Consider the following 22,288-nt stretch of genomic DNA (forward strand, 5'->3'; position numbering starts at 1 on the left):
TCTGCGTAGTCGGTACGCCACACTACGAAACTCTACGCAGTTCCAGTGGCTTAAAGAATAACTACCGGTACAGTTGGATCGTTTTTTGTTTTTTTTTATATAAGGCCAAATTAAAAAAAAAAACATGTTTAGCGTCCTGTTTTTTCGAAAAATGGGAAGGAGGAGACCCTTTTTTTTTTTTCTTTCTTTCAAAATGGCCGCTCCGTACATTTTCCCTGACATTCGGGCTATTTTTTCAAGATGGCGGCCGACATTTTTTTTTTTTTTTTTTTTTTTTAAATCAGAAATAAATTTTAGCAGTGCTTTTCATGTTTGTTTTCTTTCAAAAAATTCAAAAAAAAATTCAAAAAAAATTCAAAAAAAAAAAATTGGAGGCGGCCCCCAAAAAGGAAGCGGGCGGGGACGCTGTTTGTTTACCTTTCGAAAAAAAAAAAAAAAATTAAAAAAATTTAAAAAAAAAAAATTGAAGGCTGCCCCCAAAAAGGAAGCGGGCGGGGACGTTAAACATGTATATTTTTTTAATGGCCTGAATGGCAAATAAAGTTCTTGGTGGTTTTAATTTAGACAGTCTCTATATATCTATTTACACCCCCCCCCCTTCTAGAATCCCGCGGATTTCCGCGGGTCCTGCTAGTAGAGTATATTCATATAGTAGTTGCGTAATATATAAATGAACATTATCATAACATGTTTAACTTTATCCGAAACGCATGATATGATAAACGTTACCGTCTTGTGGTTCCCAACGGCATTTCAACATAACACGAACATAACACGAACATTCCAACATGACTTAACATTGACAATACATTGGTGGTTCTCAAAGGGCCCAGCACACCATGAAGTCTTTTCAATTTCGGTGAGCGCTCTCATTGTATTTTGTCATATGCAGAACATATCTGGTAATATAATAGTTGTGTGTGTGTGTGTGTGTGTGTGTGTGAATGTATGATTTTTACTGAGCGAGAAATAGAATGTTCAATAATGTGCAATCATATATTCCGCAATTCGGAACACGGGAACATTGTTAATGTTTTAACCGAAAACCTTATTTTTCTTCACTTGTTCTGTGTTAAAACTAGCCCATATCGGAAATTGAAAACACAGGTAAAGGACTTCTTTGTCAATAGACTTTGCTGGTAAGTATAACAAAATACGACTTATCATATCTTTCAAAGTTGTATGAACTATGCGTTATAAAGTACACGCACAGTGATTTTGCTATCAACGTGTACATGCAGCTTTTCAATGATTACATGCGCTAGTACTACTGTTGGGCTTAATCGTCAGGGCTGGACACCACGCAATCATATGAATTTATGGTTGGTTTTCAGGATTGTATCCGCTTAAGAGATTTTAGTAAGATATTACCAGTCGACTAGAATTTAGAAATAATGCTTTGCTATTAATGGAAGTCGACGTTTTAAAGAAAATGTGTCAGTATGATGTTGATTTAACTGAGAACTAGACAGAACTGGTGTAGTATAGGCCAAACCGATAATAGTAATAGTAGAAGTTGTACTGTTATTATGTGTTGTTATATATGTAATCACTAATCATAACGTATATCACAATCTTCTCTGGCTGTGATTAAACAATGACAATAGAAGTTGTATAGTTTAATAGTCAAGAAATGAAACTTGATAAAGACTTGATAAGATAAACTTGAGTTCTGGTAAATATAGACAATTCATTTTCATAGAATCCACCGAAACGTACCCTGAATATTCAAGATTACAAATAAATGACATGTGCCAAACAATTTTGTACACAGAAATCTATAGTGGCTGAGTAATAAGCATAGAAAGATTTTTTAAAATCTGGGTAAGTGGGCCCGACACCATATGCAAATGGAAGTTCTGGTTTTTATTGAAGATGATTTCCAGCAAGTTTTTGTGAGTTTGTTTTTATTTTAGTGCTTCAAACGATCAATCTACTGCATAATACACAATCCAGAATGAATTAAAGCCATATTTTCGACATACCATTCCTATACCAGAACTCGAATAAGATTAGCTTTTAGTAGATATACGTAATAAAAATGTGTGTTTTGTTTTGTTCAGTTCTTTCGTTCAGACTTCACCCAAGGTCAGGTACCATCAAAACATCAAATATGGATAAACGGATTTTGAAATCATTTCTTCTCTTGATCTTACTGGATGCGTTTCCCAATGTAATTAGCGGAGGTTGGGTAAGTTAATTATTCTGTCATTCAAGTAAGATTATTCGGAGCATAAAGGGCTTGGATGAAATCTTGTTATTAAAAAAAAATGCCCCTAAGGACGAAGGAAATACAGTGTTAAATTGAACATGGTTATATCAGGGGCTTTAAAACAAAACTGGTAAAACGACTAAAAAAGTGTTTCTTATTGAAAACTAGTCTGCGGTCATTGTAACGAGGATCACTGAAACACTGTTTTCATGTGGCCTAAACAAATCGCTGGTAGAATTCTTTTCACCCAAAACTGAACGAATACATTCACTATGAACATGACAGACAATGAAAGCGGACAAAATATACAGTTCCTCAGGAAAACAAAGGAACATCCCTTCACTGCTATTATGTAAAAATGTGTAGAACAGGTGAATATGCATGTGACACCTGTTCTACACATTTTTACATAATAGCAGTGAAGGGCTGTCCCTTTGTCTACCTGAGGAACTGTATATTTTGTCCGCTTTCATTGTCTGTCATGTTCATAGTGATTTTTAACACCTACACCGTCTATAAAATGTGAAGACGGCTTTCGTATTTTGGATTTGAAGAAAAACCTCGCATGAATAATAATAAAAGACACGAGAGAGATTTGGCCCTCAAGACTTATAAATGGGTGTAATGGGAGTCAACAAAAAGTTAACTTTAATGTATTTTATCGTTACATGGTAAAGGTACAAAGTTTAATAAGCGTGTTTAATGTTGTGTTGAGATTTGTTGATTATTGATATAGGTTATTTGTATAGACAGCATTTACCCAGTAATAGATTTCGAAGCGATATGAGTTCTATTGACCATACTTATTGAAAGAAAAACGAGTCGGGAGAAACAAAAGGGCTTGCTTCAACACATGATAGACATAGACATGTTTTGATAAATCCAGTGACAGATTCGATAGCAAGGGGGCGTTTCACAAAACTTGTTATCATATCAGCTACTGGAATCCTTGGTTCTGATTAGTTATCAGTAGATTTTTCACCGATTTTTGTCATGTTGTATTGATAAAAGCTTTGTGAAACGGATCCTAGGTAAATGGTTATACTTCTCTTTAAATTTTTTATTTTGTTTGGAGGGGGGGGGGGGGGTGCTGCCGTTTAAAAATTGTAATTGATAATGCCTTTGAGCAGACTGGAGACTTTTGCCAGAAAACTTGCTTATACCTCAGTCAGCCTAACGAGACCGACATAAGACCCACACCAGACCGACATCAGACCGAGCTAGACATTCCAATACCTAGAATAGTTTATATAACACACGTGGATTTGGATTCAGTGTGGAGTCGGTTTGGTGGTGCGACTTGGTATTGACAGTTCTTGTAAAACTTCCGCCTTGTATACTGAATGCAATTCGTCTGCCTAGTTAAAAGGATATTTTGCGGTGGTTGATTATGTGTGGAAATTGAGCACTAACGGTTGAATTTGTTCACAAAAGGGGGGTACGTCTACTCACATGATTGTGGATCAGATCCCTTTTGTGCATGATCTTTGATAAATTGCATCTGCAAAAGCGTTGTGGAATGAATCAAAATAAAATAGAGGGAGAGGAAGAGGGAGCGGGAGAGGAAGTGAGAGAGGGAGAGGGAGAGAGAGAGAGAGAGAGAGAGAGGGAGAGATAAAGAGAAGATGGGCAATGTTTGATTACAATTTAGATGGGGAAGAGAGAGGTTAAAAAAGGTAATAAAATCATACAAAATAATCTCCAAGGTTTTTTGCATGGAAATGTGTATAAACAGTGAGGTCTTGCAAGGTCATCATATTCCAACTTTACTTACTGTGCTTTGGCGCACGACTGTGCGTTGACAATGACTTGTCATTATTGTATTCATTATTCTCTTTCACTAAAATGAAAATGCACTTGAATCCTATGGTTTCAGTATCAAAGTGAACAATAACCTTAGTTCACAGCAAACTTCATGTCCGGGGGATATGGATTGCAGGATGTTTGCGTGGCGGTGTGTGTGTGTATGAGTGTGTGAGCGCGTGTGTATGTTTTATGAACATGTATGCGTGTAGTTAAAACACAATTAAAGTACCATTTGCTTTGTAAAGCAGCATTTATATTTGTTTGTAGAAACAAAAATTGTTTTCGAATCACTGTCGCGTGGTGATACATGGGAGCGAGTAAAGTTCCAAAGTGCTAACGTCATGACCGCTTTTCGTCCAGGTTACTGGTTCTAATCAACAGAGCCTGCGCATGAGGTTCACCGTGGCAACAGTCATTCAAGCATAGGGCGGGAGCAGGGCAAAGTCAGTCTTTGGGGCTGGTGTGATTATCACGCCATTGTTTAGCACAAAATTGTTTGTTACAGTATGACGTAAACTCAAATTACTCTGTTCTCATACCCCCAACCTGCAAACATAATTTGCAAAACATTTATGAATTCATGGAAAGATTTGAGGGAAAATGAAGAGAACTACAGTTTAAAAAAAAAAAAAAAAAACAAATACATATATATAAATATTTTTTACTCTTTCAGACAATTTAGATTATTTTTACCATTCAGTATATTTAGAAATAGATACCTTATCAATCCTTTGTATAATTTCTTGTAAATCTTCTTCCAATCCTCCGTTTTTCGTCTACTATGAAACCTTAGTTAATTGTTTGTTCTTTTCTAGAAATCTTTCAACCCCATGCTTAATAAAGCCACGCGCACAAACATGACCGTAGGCGTCTTACCAAGAGATGCGTTTCGCTAGCCTTTTCAGCATACTCAGAATGATGATGATAGTTCACAGCATTTGTATGGCGCCATATATCTGTTTCAGATAAAGCTCCTCCAATAAAGTTAGCATTTAAATGTCTGAAGGAAGATGTGAGCTTGGAGTGAAACTATGAAGTGGTCAAGGTTGTCAATTTCGCGAATAGATGATGGGAGGGAATTCCACAGGCGAAGAACAATAGAGGAAAATGCTCGGTCTCCATATCCCTTGAGATGAGTAATGGGCATCTGGAGAGTAAGGCCAGATGAGCGAAGTCCAGGGCGAAGATGACGCCGCTTGATTAAAGTTGACACATATCCCTGGGGTCTGACCATGAATTGCCTTAAATGTGAGCAGCAGGACCTTGAATTCGATTCTGCTCTTGACAGGAAGCCAATGTAGCTCAGCCAGAAAAGGAGAGTGTTTCCTCAGCCCAGTCAGCAAACGTGCTGCTGCATTCTGTACTGCTTGAAGTCTGTTCAAGGTTGCAGAAGGAAGGCCAGCTAGAATGTCTTCTTTTGCGTAATCATTCATACACGTGGTAAATTATTTTTCTTCATTTGGTATAGTTCTGCAACAACCCCTCACCACCGGTTTGCGCCGATGACTGCGATGGGAATGGATACTATATCAGTCCAGATGAAACTGCGTGCATTCAATGTCCACAATGTTCAGCTGGACAGGAACTTAACAAGGTATCTTTATAAACTTAAATATCACACAGTTCATTTAATTATTTACTTGTTGATTTTGAGTTTTTTAGGGTTCGAATCCTAGCTTGGATCTAACTTTCTTAAGAAAGTCATTAATCAACATTTTACGCCCTCTACCGAAGTGTAAAATTGAGTGTCTGAAAATTATTGGGGGAACAATTAATGTGGAAAGTAATGTACCATTATATAGAATGTGTACATTTTATTTCCAGTAATCTGACGTTTCTAGACTGTGTTCTTAGATAAAACTTACGTCTTAAAAGTAGTAAAATGTTTTAATCTTATGGTTCATATGATATTTTTTTACCAGGATTGTGGGAATGGTCTGAATGGAGATGCAGTATGCATACCTTGTCCAGAAGGATTCTTTTCATTGTCCACGTCACAGCGTTGCACTCAATGCACCACCTGCACCAATACAGTGGAGCAGGAAACATGTCAACTCACACAAAACAGAGTGTGTGGGAATTGCTTGCCTGGGTAAATATTTCGTTCCATTTTGTGAAGTTTCGAAACAACATTAAAAGAGTAAAATTATAACAGTCAAGTCCTATTGATCGCAATGTGGAACTATAAATGATGTGGGAACGGTGAACTTTAATTCTGACAAATTTATAAATGAACAACAAGGCCGCAATAATCGACAATAACTGCAGATCAATAATAATATTGACAAATGAGAGAACGGAGAGCCCCCCCCCCCGAGGAAAAAAACACAAGAGACAAAAGCCGAAGATATATGATTTAAAATACATCCATTTTTGACTAAAATACGTTCCATTCTAAATTGGTTATAAGCCTCACTATTTCTTTATTTTTTAATTTTTTATTGCTAGTTTGTATACACGGCAGAAGGTTTGAGATTTTGAACACGTCTCAAAGGGGTTAAAGACTTCCTCTGCGGATACAGCATATATCTCACCAGGAAAACATTATTTCATGCTTTTTTTATCTTGATTCCTTTAAAGCTTTTTCCGAACGTCTGACCGATTCTCGACCGACTTTAACGCCTGTCCAAACAGATGTTCAGACCTTCCCCGTGATACGCCACAGTGCAGGGATTGGTGGAGTAATCAAAGGAGAGAACCGATAGAGGTAGACCAACCCCCAGAGATTGCACCTGGTGAAAGGCATATTGAAGAGGTGCATCTAGATGATCTTGATGTAAGTGGCGTAACTATTGAACATCATGATTGATGAGGGGGAATCCCTAGTAGATTGTCAGCCCGTGAGACCGTAAGCCCACAAACCCGACGAAACAAAGAAATGTGTAAGGGAAAATGCCGGTCTTGTGTGTGATGTCGGTCTCATCGGCCGTCATTTTAGTAACAAAAATTGTGAGAGGGCCCACAAAACCGTCGGCTTAGTTGGCTGTGCCTGGTGAACCCTTAAAAAATGATGCCAGGAGACCGGCAGCCCAAGAAAACGGCAGACCGAGAGATCGACAATATTCATTCCATACGGGCTGTCGCTCTGCGGGCTATAGCCGATTATTGAGATATTGGTGATGATGAATATGGTAAAGTTATCTACTGCACCAGTACAACAGAGCAAAAGGATGTACGATGACTAGAAATGGGATTGTGATAATATCCGTTCTAAAATTTGGTCCCATACGTCATAAGTTTTATGCAGATTTGGGCTAGAGTTAGGTTAATTGGGGTCAGGTGGGTCTACATGGACCCCCTTTTTGTGCTTGTAGTTTTTTTAGATGAAAAATAGGATCAAGGGGTAAAAAGCAAGGAATATAAGATCAAAGGGACAACGGATCAATGTAGCACAAATGTGGGACACACTGAAAACTGACAGTATGACCGATAGGACGTAAAACAATAGAATATGAAACCGTCACTGGACTGTCCGACTTTACAAGTAGTAGAACGTGGTAGACTCAAGCAGATTTGAGAACAAATTGTGGGCATTCTGTGATTTTTGTCACACTTAGCTACTATTGTCATCCAATAATTACCATATCCTTTCATTTTAAAGCCATGTGAACCTAAAACCCCACTATGCATTGACCCCTGTCACGATGGAAACTTCTTCTTGGACTATGATGGACTTTGCAAGGCGTGTCTGTCATGCCAGCCTGGAGAAGAACTCAATAAGGTATTCTTATTTCCCCACACTTTAATAATGCAGATTGTTACTGACCCACTCTGTGTAAGAGTAGGTATTTTTAAATGCCCAAAAGGGGCACTTTAGAAATGTGGCCGACCGTCAATTTCTTAAATGTCATGCTGAAGTAAATCATTCTTATACTACTATTATTCAATTTGTTATGATTTAGTACTTGGACAAATATTAGAAAGTTGGACGTGAACTGTAGAAATGTTGATCGGACACATAATATAGACCTTACCTTAGATGAACACTTCTTACCAAGTATTTCTAAGAGTGTGTCGCCAAGATATTAAATAAGGCCTACTTTTACCACAAACAAAACATACTAGTGCTTTGAAATATATGTTTCAACATCTTGGTCACAGCTTTAAAAAAGCACCTGTCTGAATAATTTGTTATTTTTTTCTGAATTTCTCAGGTTTGCGGTCGAGGGAAGAACGGTGATGCATATTGTCGGCGGTGTCCCGAAGGAACTTTCTCAGAGGACGGGCTACAGAGATGCTCCCCTTGTCGTATCTGCGTCAACACTTTGACGACCAAGTGCACTGCTTTAAGAAACACCGAGTGTGGAGAGTGCCTTCCAGGGTATGATGCCGGTGGTGTTGAAAATTTTCCTATATTTTGCATATTTTCAATGAACATTTTTTTAAAATTACCCCTCTTTGCATAACACTGGTGGGGCTACAAGATGAGTTCTGTTTATGATTTGGCTTTAATTTCGGGTTCACATTTACCAACGTACCCTCTTTTGGCAAAACATTTACATAATTACGGATTCTCATGATTGTACAAATTTGACGTTTTTCGTGAAAAAAAAAATTATTTTTCAAATAATTTTCATTGTTCGTGATCATCCCCGAAAAAACCTTTTTAATTACTAAAAATATGCATATATCATGCGAACACATTGAAATGATAACAAAAGAGGAGGGGGGGGGGGTATGATTTTGATTTCGAGTTAAACTGGTGTAAATAAATGTGAGGTTCTGGAATGATAAAAATTAACAGAAATCGAGTCCACCTTTGTGGCACATTGCACTGAACACAGAAATTGATATACATGTATAAGAAGGACCATTTACATTTAAAAATTTGGTCCAAACTTCTTCCACTATTACTGGTAATATTTCGAATATTAGGGACTTGGAAGAGTAATTTACTCCTCTACTATGGTAGGCTTTCAAATTGGCATAAAAAGAATGAAAAAGCTAAAGAATCTGTCTTCATCTTTGCCAGAACTCAATCTCCTCTTTAATGTTTAGATATTACCAAGACGCAGATGGATACTTCCCGGACCAGGGAGCCTGCCCGAACAAGTGCCCCGAGTGTCCGAACACCGTTCCACAGTGCCAAGAATGGTGCGAATCAAGGAGAAACCCGGACAAGGTTCCCGTCGATCCTGCAGAGTCCGTCGAGCAAGATGATGTCACCCTAGCGGATGTGGCTGTGGACATTCCCCAGTCTGGTGCTGACGATGGAAGTAAGCTTGCTTGAACAATTAATGACCTGTTCGTTTGTTTAAAAGCCAAACTCATAATCTTAATGACTTTAGGGATTTCCCCAAAAATATCAAACCCTAAACTGAGGATACTTATGTCTTCTCGCCAAACAATCCAGCAAAACAACATGACTTTGCAGCTTTACATTTGAAGTTTAAAAAAATGATCTTTTAACAAAATTGCGTTTTTTCATAGAATCTCTATAACATTCGACTTCGAGGAGTGCAACTATCAGTGCCCTCTGCCGGAAACCTAGACTAAAACTGTTGACTCGTGTCTGATTCATATCGGTCAACACTATTTTTAGACCCCTCGGTAGATTTGGAACCCTTGGTAGAACAGTTGTAACAGCAGGAAGTACCTAGTCCCGATCTGTTACCTACAAAACTGCGATACGGTCACAATGAGGATAACGCCAACGAAGAGAATTGTGAAAAGTCAACTTTTTAATTGACCGCAATGACTAAAACACTCCATCTTGGGTTAGTTAAGTGCAGAGGCTGATTCAAGAAGTTATCGGCATCATCACCATCACCATCATCACCATCATCATCATCATAATCATCATCATCATCAACAACCTCAGCTATGATTGTAAGGCTGCTTAGCAGGACAATCCAGCTCTATTATTATTTGTCCTTTGATTTTTGTCATCCATGTTATTGATATCAATAAAATTAATTAAAAAATAAAAATCTAAACTTAAACAACAAAATTCCTAGTGTCGATAGATCAATATTTTCTCGATATCCTTTCTGTTTCTACAGTCAATGATGAGGCTAAACTTCCTCCAGCTAGCCATGGATCCTACATGCTCATCTTCACAGTTCTCGCATCCCTTCTCGCTGTCGTCATCATCGTCCTCTTTACCGTCCTCTTCGTTTTCCGGTACCTGTGGAAAAGGCCAAGTGTGTCGAATGCGTCGATGACATCGCTCATACCGAGTCCGAGATCTTCACCCACTAGTTCACCCCCCAGTACTCCACCAAGTAAGGCTTTTTTTTTTAATCGGATAAAAACAAAGAGAATTGTCTAGATCCCCGGTTTCTCATAACGTAGCGACCAGCCAAAACTATGAAGTAAACGAACAACACACAACACGTGCGATGAGCTTCTGTCACATGCTCTGAGGCCCGCATTCACAAAATGGGTTTGTCGACAAACCTAGGTTTATGTGCGTCATTATGATGCGTTTCGACGCGTTTTTACAAACTGTTAAAAACGCGTCGAAACGTGTCATATGACGCACATAAACCTAGGTTTGTCGACAAACCTCCTTTGTGAATTTGGGCCTGAGTGTATGGAAACATAACACACTAATATTATGTGCATACAAGTCTCAACATTTTTGCTCGCTTGCTTCGATAGCCAATCAGGCATCATTATTATGCCTGAATATATATTATAAAATGGCTCTAGTATTTTAAGCATCGTGATTGGTCAATACGCGTCACATGATCCAACCAAGCAATGAATAAACATTTGATTAATTACTAACTTAATCAAAAAAGGAATACAATAGCATAAAAGAGTATAAAAAGAAATATTTATGATAATGTTTTATGCTCGAACGGAGAGGAATATATTTCAGATATAGTTGCCCCTCGATGGGTTATATGTACGTACTTGTCGTACTCGGAGGCCCGCGACGTAATTTCTATAATATTGTTGTACCATCTGGCGGGTTAAATTTAGAACGACTGCTTGGCATAGATACACGAGTTGTTACTCGTGCATTTAAATCTCGGCTTTTTTGTATTCATTTGAAAATGATATAATAATAATATTAATAATAATAATAATATTATCTGAGGCCTTTAGCTTCGTAGGTTAATCTGTGAGGAACTAATCACCGCCACAAAAATATTGGCTGGGCAAACAATTATTTATAAATTCTTGTATACTGACCCTTTAGACTTATAGAAGTAGTGGCCAGTCTTTACGAACCAGTGAATGAATAAATATATAATACTAATACAAAATAATGATCTGTATAAATGCAACAAAAAAAAACGAAAAATGCAGAGCTCATGTGACGATGATTTGCATTTGTATTGTCAATTTCTACGACCAATATTTTTTTCTCCATCTGTTCACTTTAAGCTGTTTACAAGCCTACAACGTATCTGTACCCCCCGGAAGGAGGCGATTGGGAATTCTTGAGACATCTGAGGTAAGAGATAATCTGCCCCATGTACTGTTAAACGCAATTGCAAAGTCTTAAGAGAAATCGTTTCAAAGGTAATTTCAATACCCTATTGTTTTGCTTATATAAATCACCAATTGATTCCTTACATGTATTTTGTATTGTATTTATTAAACTTCATTGATGTACATCAATATTCTGTTTATAAACATATAATCACTTTACAATGTAATGTAACAATCAATATTCTGTTTGGGAACATATAAATCATATAAGTCAACTTACAATGTAATGTAACATATCAATATTATGTAAACATATATGCCGTATAAATCAATTTACAATGCAGTGTTTATAGTAGTCCAGATTCAGTCCGTTCGTTCTTTTTACCCCCCACACACAGCGCGGTCTCTCCACTGATCGCGCAATCCCCAAATTTCCGTCCACTTAGAGGAATGGCTAGGTCTACTTTCAACGTTGAGGGTGTGTTATTTTATCAGCTGATTGGGTGCGCTAAACGAAAACGGTATAGAGGCTGGACTATGTTTATAGCAAAACAGACGGAAAATTATATATCCAGCAGAAACACTTTTTTTTCTTTTAGTAATAACATGACATAATGCATATAGTAATATAATGTACCATAAGACACCCGAAGATTTAGATATATAAAACATAATACAGCACTTTTCTAAATAAATTATAACTCATGCAATACCAAAACCATAATATTGTACATTTCTAATTTGTTATAACATATAGTATCTAAAAAATTACAATAAGCGACGCATAAGGTTAGGCATGAAACAAAAAGATGTTGTATTGCCATTTAGGTGCCAAAAAATGCCAACACATTTTTATACTATTTTTCTTCCCCCTCTTTGGGCTGATTTTTCTCGGTTTTGAATGCTTGAATGCTTGAATAATTTTTTTTTTTATTCATAAACTTTTTCTTCTAAAAAACGGTTTAAACAAAATAAATAAATAAGAAGCCGACCATAGATTACAAAATTTTTGGGTCGGTTGCAAAGGGCAATACAACATCTTTTTTTTTAACGCCTCATTGAAATCACCTTAGGTTGACTTTTTGAAAGTCTTTGCATTTCTGTTTTACTACAAACTTATATTGGTCTGTGAATGAATGTGAATTAATTTTCGATCAAGGAGGATATGGTATAAAGCAACACATATCCTCAAATAAACATCTTCGACAGTTGACTGGTAGGTAATAGGTACCATCAGTCTCAAAAGACCTTACCGACAGGAGAAAACAAGAAAAGCAGTATAGGAGGAATTTTTTGTATACCCTATAGTTATTTGCAAGCATGGTACTTTTGCAGAAAACACACACTATAGCATTTATTGAACTATGTATATGATCAACCGTTGTCTTCCTCAGTCTGTAGGCTAAGATAATGATTGTTCCATGCATAAATATTGATGATAATTACGTTTTTGTATCCAGCATCAGATAAAAGTTTATATTTGCTTCCAGAAGATTTTGGACTTGTTTATTACACCGGCTTTATCTCCGCTAGCCGTAGCACACAATGTTCTCAAGTAAATAATTAATACCAGGTAACTACTTGCTTCACCTAGGTTGAGTTTTGCAAAATATAGATTAATGGCTACCCAAATGACCAAGTTCCGTGGCAAGGAATCTTATCCCATACCTTGTGTGATTTACCTCCGATGACTTATCCACTAGACCACAGTACCTCTATTGCATTATGTTTTTAATCCATTCAGAACGGCCTATCCGCATCTAACCAGTTCAAGACCCGTTAGTGGAGGTTCAACTGATGCTGAGAATGGGTCATCTGCGGTATCTACTCGAATGGTCAATTCAGCTGGTAGTCTGAACCATGCTGGACCATTTCAATCAGCGGCTGTAACACAATCTGATCGAGACCAAAGACCAATTGAACGGTTGGGTGATCAGGAAGATATATATAGGCCATCATCATCGGGAAAGGTCGTTACTGAGAGACCGTCTGGAACTGTCCACCAACATGTAGAGGGTGAGGAGAAGGTTCCTGGAGGAATGTTACTCCGTCGCCGCTCTAGCGGCAATATCGAAAATTCATTGAAGAAGTTACAGAATAGACACAATGAAAACACTGCGCCAGGAACGGAGGACGAAGCTGCATTATATCCTACTGATTCTTCCAGTGACGACGGACCAACCGCAAGTGTTCAAAAGGATACCAACAACAATATGTCTACATACCCGAAGCAGCTTAGCCGATCTCTGAAACCAAACACCTCATCCCACACAACCCTGCCCGATTTACCAGAGGAATCCCCTGTCGAGAACTTCACTCACAAGAAGCCCGCCGCCATTTCGGATGACCAGAGAAGCATTGGCAATAAGTCACCCGGTGACACAAATTTCACTATCAACATCACCATGAACACAAAAGACGTTGAGACGGTTCATATTGGTGATGTACATGATAAACGCAACCTCCACGACGGTGCTCACCAGGGAATCAAGGCATCGGAACCACACAACGACGACGAAAACGGTGAAGCTCAAAAATTGCTCCATGAGGGCAACAAGCTGACCCGTGGTCGCAGTGGCAACAGTGACGATGACGACGTCGACGATGGTGACGATGATGGTGAAGGACACAAATTACTTGAACACAAATCATCATAGGTATGCAATACCCATAATATCTCAAATTATGTAGGGTAAATTGTATACCAAACTCTTAAAACCGCTGTTAACCTAACATACGGACTATTACGATTGCACATAAAAAACATTATGTAACTTATCACAATCTCCAAATCTATGACAATATTCTAATAATTGCATTTTAAAGATTTAGATTGAAGCACATTTTCTTGTTATATATCGGTCCATGGGCCTTCTAGCCACTCTTCAGATGGTTCGCTCGACCGACGGCCCACGAGACTGGCATTCATTTATATCATACCTTTTATACGTATTTCCTCGTTTTGTCGGTCTTGTAGACCGTTGGGAACTTTCTTCTTTTCTAAATGTCATTATGTATTTGTTGGTTTGTCGGCCTCGTTGGCTGTCAGACTACTGGGATGACGTCGTTATTGAATTCCGACGAAAGTATAGATTATTATGGGTGTACAGCATTTGATTTTAAATGATAAAGTTACTCAGAAAAAAAGATTTCTTTTTTGTTTTTATAGTATAGAGGTGAAGGTGTTTACGACAATGTTATCTTATACGTTAAGTACTTACATAAATCAAATACACTAAATATTTTTAAAAATTCCAATTGATACAAAACTAGCTTGTTTATCAATTAATTGTTTTAAGTACATGGCTGATATGTTTATTGTTTTTTTAGAACGTTAAAATTCTGTTTTAAAAACATTGCGTTCTTGATAAATGGACAAAGAAAACATTCTTTCTGTAAAACAGGGTTGTTTTAGTAATTTCATTTTAAAAATAAATTAAATGTTGTTTTCATTTCATTAAAAAATGTATATTTATTGTCTTTTGTGGAGGGGGAGGGGGGGGGGGGGCTATATTTGTTCACATATATTCATGTATTATGCAATGATATATACTGCAAAGGTATGAACATGGACAAAAACATGTGTTTCTTTTTGTCTAGAAAGAAAATTGTGGATGGATCAACCTCCAAAATGTTTTGTTTTCCGCAGGCAATACTGAAGATGGCAAATGAAAAGCCGAGTCACTATAATATAAAATCAAAACAAAACAAAATAAAACCTACTTACTGAATGATATCCGTTAGTAATAACTACTCTTTCTGAACCTCGGCTCTTACACCAACGAGGGTGTTTAAACGAAATAATGGATGCAACCACTTATAGCGTTTGATATCTAGTTACAATCAAAGAAATTGATTTATATCAGGACCAAAATGATCAACTTAAACCATAAGTTCAAGGTTAATGTATACAACTTCACTCTGTTCCACATGTGTTTGTTTTTTACAAAACAATATATTTTTAACATATATAGTTATGTAGCTGTTTCCACCTTGGTTTCTGTTCATCCAAGGCGGTGCAATTGATCACAGTACCTTATTGGTTCTTTCCCCTCAAAATGATCAACGCCCCTGATTTATACGGTGAGGGTAAGAACATATGCGAATAAAGGATTAGCCTAGGGGGAGGGGGTGGGGGGGGGCAAAACTTCTAAAATCTCTGAAAAAAATCTTTTTGGAATCTAAATTCCTGCTGGCTACATGGAAGCCAAGAAGATGGCCCATTCATTTAAAAAAAATGACTTTAACGTATATACTTAAGGTTTGCTACAACAATGATAAAATAAGAACTTCAAATAAAAGGTAAAAAAGGTAGTGGTCTTCACCCAGTTATAGCTCAGTGAATTGAGATATGAACACTCCTGGTAAGCATCACAATATTTATGGCAAAATTTTGTTTTTCTGATGAGTTTTTATGTTATTATCCATATACAAAAGCATGAGGAAAGGAGCCTTAATATATTAGGTTATACGTTTATAAATCAATAAATGAATGTAGTAAAAAGTTTATATGATATTGCAGGTTTTTTTCCTTCGTTTTTACACCATCTGTCGCTGTGGTATTGTAACGTCCTTTAGCGGCTACATATCCAAGTAAATATATTTGCACAAACTTCTTATCAATGTTTGCGAGTAACCTTTAAAAAGTGCGCCGCTTCTCGTCCTAACCTTCTCGGCAAAGTGTTGTTGACATGTACAAATAAAAGTTCAATAAACTTCGAGGTGCATGCTGTTGCAGTTACGTGAGAGCTTATTTCTACCCTCACTCCCAAACAAGGAGAAAATATTGAGAAGAATCATCGTGATTCTGATATTTTTCTATTCTTGATTTAATATGATGAAGAGGGAGTGGCGCCGTTATCACTGCTCGACAAAGCACAATGCCATCATTGTGTGAACATTGTGCAGAAGAAAAGCACTTTATATAGATGTAGTTTGATCTAAGGAAAACTTTCCCATTTCCTTTTTTCAATATGTCTTTGAAATTAATACACAGATAACACCTACTCACGCTTAAATAGTAGTACTGAAATGGCGTTATTTATTAATTTTTGTTTTTTTATTTCAATCCACAATAGTTTTGTCTTACTTCATTTACCCCACAAATTTACCCTCTATACCAATGAGAATGGACTTTTACCTCGCTCAAATACATAACCACCCCAGGGACTGAAGTGCACCTGTCTCTACATATTGAACATTTCACATTCGACGATATCTATTTTAATGTATAGATGTTTTGATGGCAGGATTAAATGTCTTTAATATTTCGAAAATATTCGTTACTTCAATTTTTCTTTTACGAGTATTATTTCAAATACCGGATATTACATGATATTAAGAAGAAAATTGTTAATACGGCTCAAACCTGAATCAAGAAATAATGATTTTGTTTAAATGCAATTGCCAATTGGTGATTGATTTTTGAACCCTGTATTTTTTAACGTGAATCACGTTATGCCGGTGTCATAAAAATCATTCTGTTAGCGCTATCAATGACGTTGAAAAATCGTTTCGAATGTATGTTTTGCAGAAGTTCAAATAATTATGTAGAAAGCATATGATACTACACCATCATAAACTGAAAAAAAAAGGAAATAAAAATGCTCCATATATATACAAAGAAAAATAGTCTACCCGCATCGAACTAAAGTTTAAAATTGTAAAGCCTTTTATGTGAAAGTTATGCCATTTCTTCAAACATGGTTTTCAAATAAGGTATCAATAAAAAGAGATTTATCACTTTTTGTGTGAAATCAAGACCTTATCATCCAGTAATTATTTGAGAACACATGACTAAAGGATCACAAAGACTTTCAAGAAATCAACCTAAATCAAGTTGAGTGGATTTTTCATACATTGAAATATGCGAACATTACAATACTTGATTACGTAATCTGAACATGATTCTAATGGGCGATGTACAGTGCGTCCCAGAAAAAAACAAAACCCAGAATTATCGATGTTTTATCATAACTTAATCGCAATTATAACTAATAAATGACACATATTGGTAAAGTTTGAGTGATTATAAACAAGTTGAAGAGAGGAACCTAAAAAAGTCATTTGGCGGACAGTATCTGGATTTCAAGGAGAAAATAACGTTTCTAGAAAGTTCAATTTCTGCCCTTTCATATGACACCTCAATCAGGAAAAATGAGCCAGGAATAACAAAGTACTGTTTGTTTAAAGTAATGCTTGCATTTCCATAATTCGATTAAACAAGTTCGTTTTCACTGGCTGCCTGCCGTAGCAACAAACAGAGTTGACAAAAGACTTAAATCCGTTTCGTTGACGATCAGCCATGCATCAAGTCTTTCGTCTTCTTTGTGCATGGCTGATCGTCAACAAAACGGAGTTAAGTCTTTTTCATATGAGTTACACCAAATGAAAGAAGAGGATCTAAGCTTTACAGATATGTGTCCTTTATTAATTGTATAAAGTGTGATTAAGTTATGATAAAAACATCGATAATTCTCGGTTTCGTTTTTTCTGGGACGCACTGTAGATTAGGGTATTGAAATTGCCATTGAGTTATTTTTTTGATAGTATTTGAGATTGTGTAAACAGTATCTTTTGACTGTCAAATTCCGCTGTTCAAAATATCTTTACCCTATTAATGTTTATTTATCATGTTTATGACACTAGGAGATTGAGAGGGCATACGCCCCCTTTTAAAACCAAGGTTGAATAATTTTCGTACTCGAAAGAAAAATGTGCCCCTTCCCCTTTTCCAAAGTTTCGATCGTCTTCTTTTTCTCCTCCTCCTCCTTATCCTTCTTTCTTCTTCTTCCCCTTTCTCCCCCTCTCCCTCCTCCTCCACCTCATCACCATCATCACTTTATCACAGGTTATTAGATGTATTTAACTCTTCGACTTTCTAAAATTTATAGGTATTCTACGGTTTGATGCTAACTTATTTTGAAGAAAATAGATGTAATCCCCTAACCTCTTTTAGTGGTAGGCTTATATTTTAGGCAGCCATGTAACATTATTAGACCAAACTCTTTTTTGCAGAATGTAAATGACAAAAAAATACTTTTATTTGTATCCATTTGAAATGATAAAGTAATTCAGCAATTGCATTTTGCTATGACGGTATTTGTTAGGCAGCCATGTAACATTATTAGACCAAACTCTTTTTTCAGAATGTAAATGACAAAAAATACTTTTATTTGTATTCATTTGAATTAAATGATAAAATAATTCAGCAATTGCACTTTGCTATGACGGTATTTTTTTCCTTCTATTTATTTGCGGTAACCTTTTATTACTCCCTTTTTTCTTGTCCATGGCTGTATATTTTTGGTTATATTTTATATGCGGAAAGAAAGAAAACCCTGTTTTCTGAATGAGAGCAGGAAATTGTCATTATTCTGTTCACAATGCTTTTCCGCGATATGTCCGTCCGGATTACGAGCGTCGACGAGAAATTGGGTTCAACAAACTTTCATACGTCTTACTTCAGCAGTCAATAAGGTTAACAAACTTTTGTTCGCTGCATCACGTTCGTTGTATGCATCGATTTGCTTTTCAATAGTGTGTCCAGGGACTTGTCTCTGCGTCTGAGTCTGGGCGTGTAGCGGCTAAAACACTCTCGAACGTTTACTTTCATTAAATGTGATTTTTTTGTTCTAGTGGTGAAAGTTCTACATGTAGCTAGTAATTTGACAAGGTGAATTTCAACTTAACGTCGTAAATAATAATTGCACAATCATGTTATTGTGTGCAAGGTAGAGAATCCTTTCTACACGTTTCTTAATTGATCAGTGAGATAAGGTCAACCAATTGGATTGCTGTAAAGTGTCGGTCTGAAACACACGCACACACACACAGGACTTATTAGAAGGAAAACATAATTATGGATGTCTAAATTCGGTCGTTCCGCCGAGGCCGAGTGTCGATATATGAATCGCCCAGCTTGTATTCTCTTCATTTTGTGAATTAACCTTCATCAATCACACTAGCCATCAATCTACTTCCATGTGCACCATGCTATCAGTAAAGTAGGCATCTGCCATCTAGTAATAGGCTACTAGACGTCTTCCTACGTAGCCTACGTAGGATACCATCTAGAAGTCTTACAACATTTCAGGAAATTAAAGGTCAAATTCACAAACAGAAAGATGGCTTCGGTAAAGCAAGATCTGTCTTTCGTCTGGAATAATTATAGCCGTATACCCATGGACATGGCGGGTCTTGATGGCAGTCGTTCGGCCCTTCAGCCTATCTGGGACGGGCTTCGTAGCTTTTTTGGTGACGAGGTGCTCTGCTCCCCTGCTTTCCCCGTCGGGATGGCCATCGGGTACTACTTCTTTCTCTGCATGATCTACATGTTCCTAGACGTGTATGGCGTTAAACACTGGGCATGGCTTCGTAAGTACAAGCTCCACCAGGACATTCATATGACACAACCACAGCTCTACAACACCATGGTTTTGACTATGTGGAACCACGCCCTGTACATCGTACCAGCTGGGGTCCTCCAATACATGTACGGGCCACCTTTCCCCCTCAACGATGATGCCCCGCTGCTGATGCAGTTCCTCTGGGACCAGTCGATCTGTCTCTTCATCTTTGACCTCAGCTATGGTATCCTCCACTACTGGTTCCATACTAACAGATGGGCTTACCGGGCCATTCACTCTGTCCATCACCAGTACCACTCCCCCTTCTGCTGGGTTACCCAGTACCTCCACCCAATCGAGCTTATCTTCGTCGGCGCCACGACTGCCATCATCCCCAAGATCCTTCAAGTCCACACCCTCAGTTACTTCGGCTTCCAAATGTTCAATATCTGGATCAGCGTTGAGGCCCATTGCGGCTACGAGTTCCCCTTCTCGCTCTCCCTCGTTATCCCTTTCGACATTGTCGCCGGACCTCGTAAGCACGACCTCCACCACATGAAACCGATGTCGAACTATATGCCGCATCTGACGTGGCTCGACAAGTTGATGGGATGGGAGTTCAATGGATACGACACAAAGAAGAAGAAGTAGACGACAATGGAATAATGGTATTTGACTATTCCAATAATAATTATAGAATTCATTGTATATATATAATTTGTTTTGTTTTTCTTTTCTTTACATACCAAGTATACTTCCATCCTCACACAATGTACTGATTTCACAAATGCACGATAAAGTGCAACTTGGAAAAGCAACTTTAAAAAAAAAAAAAAAAGAATTCCGTTTGAAGACAAATAAAGCGAGCTACGAGATGAACAATTAAATAAATTATTATTCAAATGTATAATATATGTTAAACAGTTATTGGCTGATCCGGCTCGTTCACCCTCAACGAGTTCTTGTTGTTTTATTTTAGTATAAAGGAAAGCAAGGGATATACGCAAGAGATTTTTTTTTTTTTTTTATCCTAATTTTATTTTTACATTTTTATATAAAATAGGGCTTATCGAACTGTATATAAAATTATGACCAAGATCAAATACCGATTGTAGTAGAAAAACAAGTATACATAATTCTCCATGTTTATTTTCCCCCTCTTTTATGATTTTATATAGTAAATAACATTACTATGTTACTTTTCGTTGCAATTTCTTTGTATTTGTTTGGATTCTATATTTTTGTATATAATCAGTTTCAATATGATTTTCCAGCTTGAGAAGGTGATTCATAACATGAACCCAATCATATATGTGATTTGTAATATTGTCAACGTGTTATGCTCTAGAAGGATTTTAATTTTGCATTTGCTTTTAATCATTAAAAGAAATTCTTTTCAAAAATGCCCAATACAAATTCGAATTTAATGTTCGTATATATATCAAAATGACGCTGATGACGCTGCCGTGACGCTGATGATCTTGTATTGTTGTATTATGATTTAGTTAAGAGTATTATGCGTAATATTTTGATTACGAAGTATTTATTGTATACATATTTGTATTTCTAAAATCAATCATGCTTTGCATTAGGCTAAGTGTATTTATACACGCTATGAGTATGAGATATATACGAACACAGAGGATATGCCAGCAAACGGGGTGTATCCACTATTCGGTCCTTCTAGACAGCAACATGCGTACGTGAATTTGTGTATATTTCGGTTAAACACGTATATGTCTTTGTGTAGTAGCTGTGGACGGCAAGCGATGATTCAGATGTGTACGAATATATGAATTTATATGACCTTACCTGTCTGCCAAAATGATATGACCCGCAATTCACTTTTCACCCAGACAATGGAGTAATATATGCTCAGACACATCAAACAGATACGGGAATGAAGACTGTTTGGCACAGTTCAGCAGTTGCTTTCTATTTAGAGTAGGGGGGTGTCGAATAAATATCATTTTGAGTGATGTTAAGGACAGCTATATGAAAAATAAAAGACATCAAGAATTGAATATATTTGGACATTGTTAGAGAATTTGAAACTGAAAATTGTTTAATTTTCAGCCAATATTAAACAAACAGTGTAACGTAGAACAAATATGTTATCCCGATTTTTGTTATATTTGTTTGAAAGCAAGCATTTTGTAATTGACGGGTTTTGATACAGGTGTGTTTTGTATTTCTTGTGGGTGTCTGTGGGCTTTAAAAAGTATAATTTTATGCGATTTCATCATTCTTACGAGTACATGTAGCAGGGTGATAATTTGTAAAACATCAAATATATCATATAATTTCATGTCCTTTTTAAACTAAAAAATTAAGACAAAAACTCCGATATGTGCATAATCCTAGAAACTGGTGTCACTGACTTAGTCTTTAGTGTATGCGTATAATGTTTTTTATTTCATGCAATTTTTCCTTGCTTGTGACATTGTAAGTATTACGAAGGCCGCACGAAGGTCTATCTTGCTAAGCCTTTATTTTGCATTCCTTCGCTGTACATTATAGATATATGATACATTCA

At 36.9% G+C, this 22,288-nt stretch overlaps 2 protein-coding genes across 2 annotated transcripts; both read left to right on the forward strand.

Moving 5' to 3' along the window:
• The first annotated feature begins 959 nt into the window (after positions 1–959).
• On the forward strand, positions 960–14,678 carry LOC100891062. Its single transcript, XM_030977202.1, has 11 exons — positions 960–1,139; positions 2,064–2,191; positions 5,487–5,612; positions 5,941–6,110; positions 6,599–6,794; positions 7,620–7,739; positions 8,173–8,339; positions 9,017–9,234; positions 10,021–10,242; positions 11,357–11,426; positions 13,149–14,678. The coding sequence occupies exons 2-11, from the start codon at positions 2,114–2,116 to the stop codon at positions 14,059–14,061; spliced, it is 2,280 nt and encodes a 759-aa protein (XP_030833062.1). The 5' UTR covers positions 960–1,139; positions 2,064–2,113; the 3' UTR covers positions 14,062–14,678.
• A 4,280-nt stretch (positions 14,679–18,958) lies between these two features.
• LOC583592 (cholesterol 25-hydroxylase-like protein 1, member 2) lies at positions 18,959–21,210 on the forward strand. The gene has a single exon (XM_011683481.2). The coding sequence runs from the start codon at positions 19,531–19,533 to the stop codon at positions 20,401–20,403; it is 873 nt and encodes a 290-aa protein (XP_011681783.1). The 5' UTR covers positions 18,959–19,530; the 3' UTR covers positions 20,404–21,210.
• Positions 21,211–22,288: the final 1,078 nt, after the last annotated feature.

Source organism: Strongylocentrotus purpuratus, unplaced genomic scaffold, assembly GCF_000002235.5.
Source record: "Strongylocentrotus purpuratus isolate Spur 01 unplaced genomic scaffold, Spur_5.0 spur5_scaffold_9, whole genome shotgun sequence".
Taxonomy (NCBI): domain Eukaryota; kingdom Metazoa; phylum Echinodermata; class Echinoidea; order Camarodonta; family Strongylocentrotidae; genus Strongylocentrotus; species Strongylocentrotus purpuratus.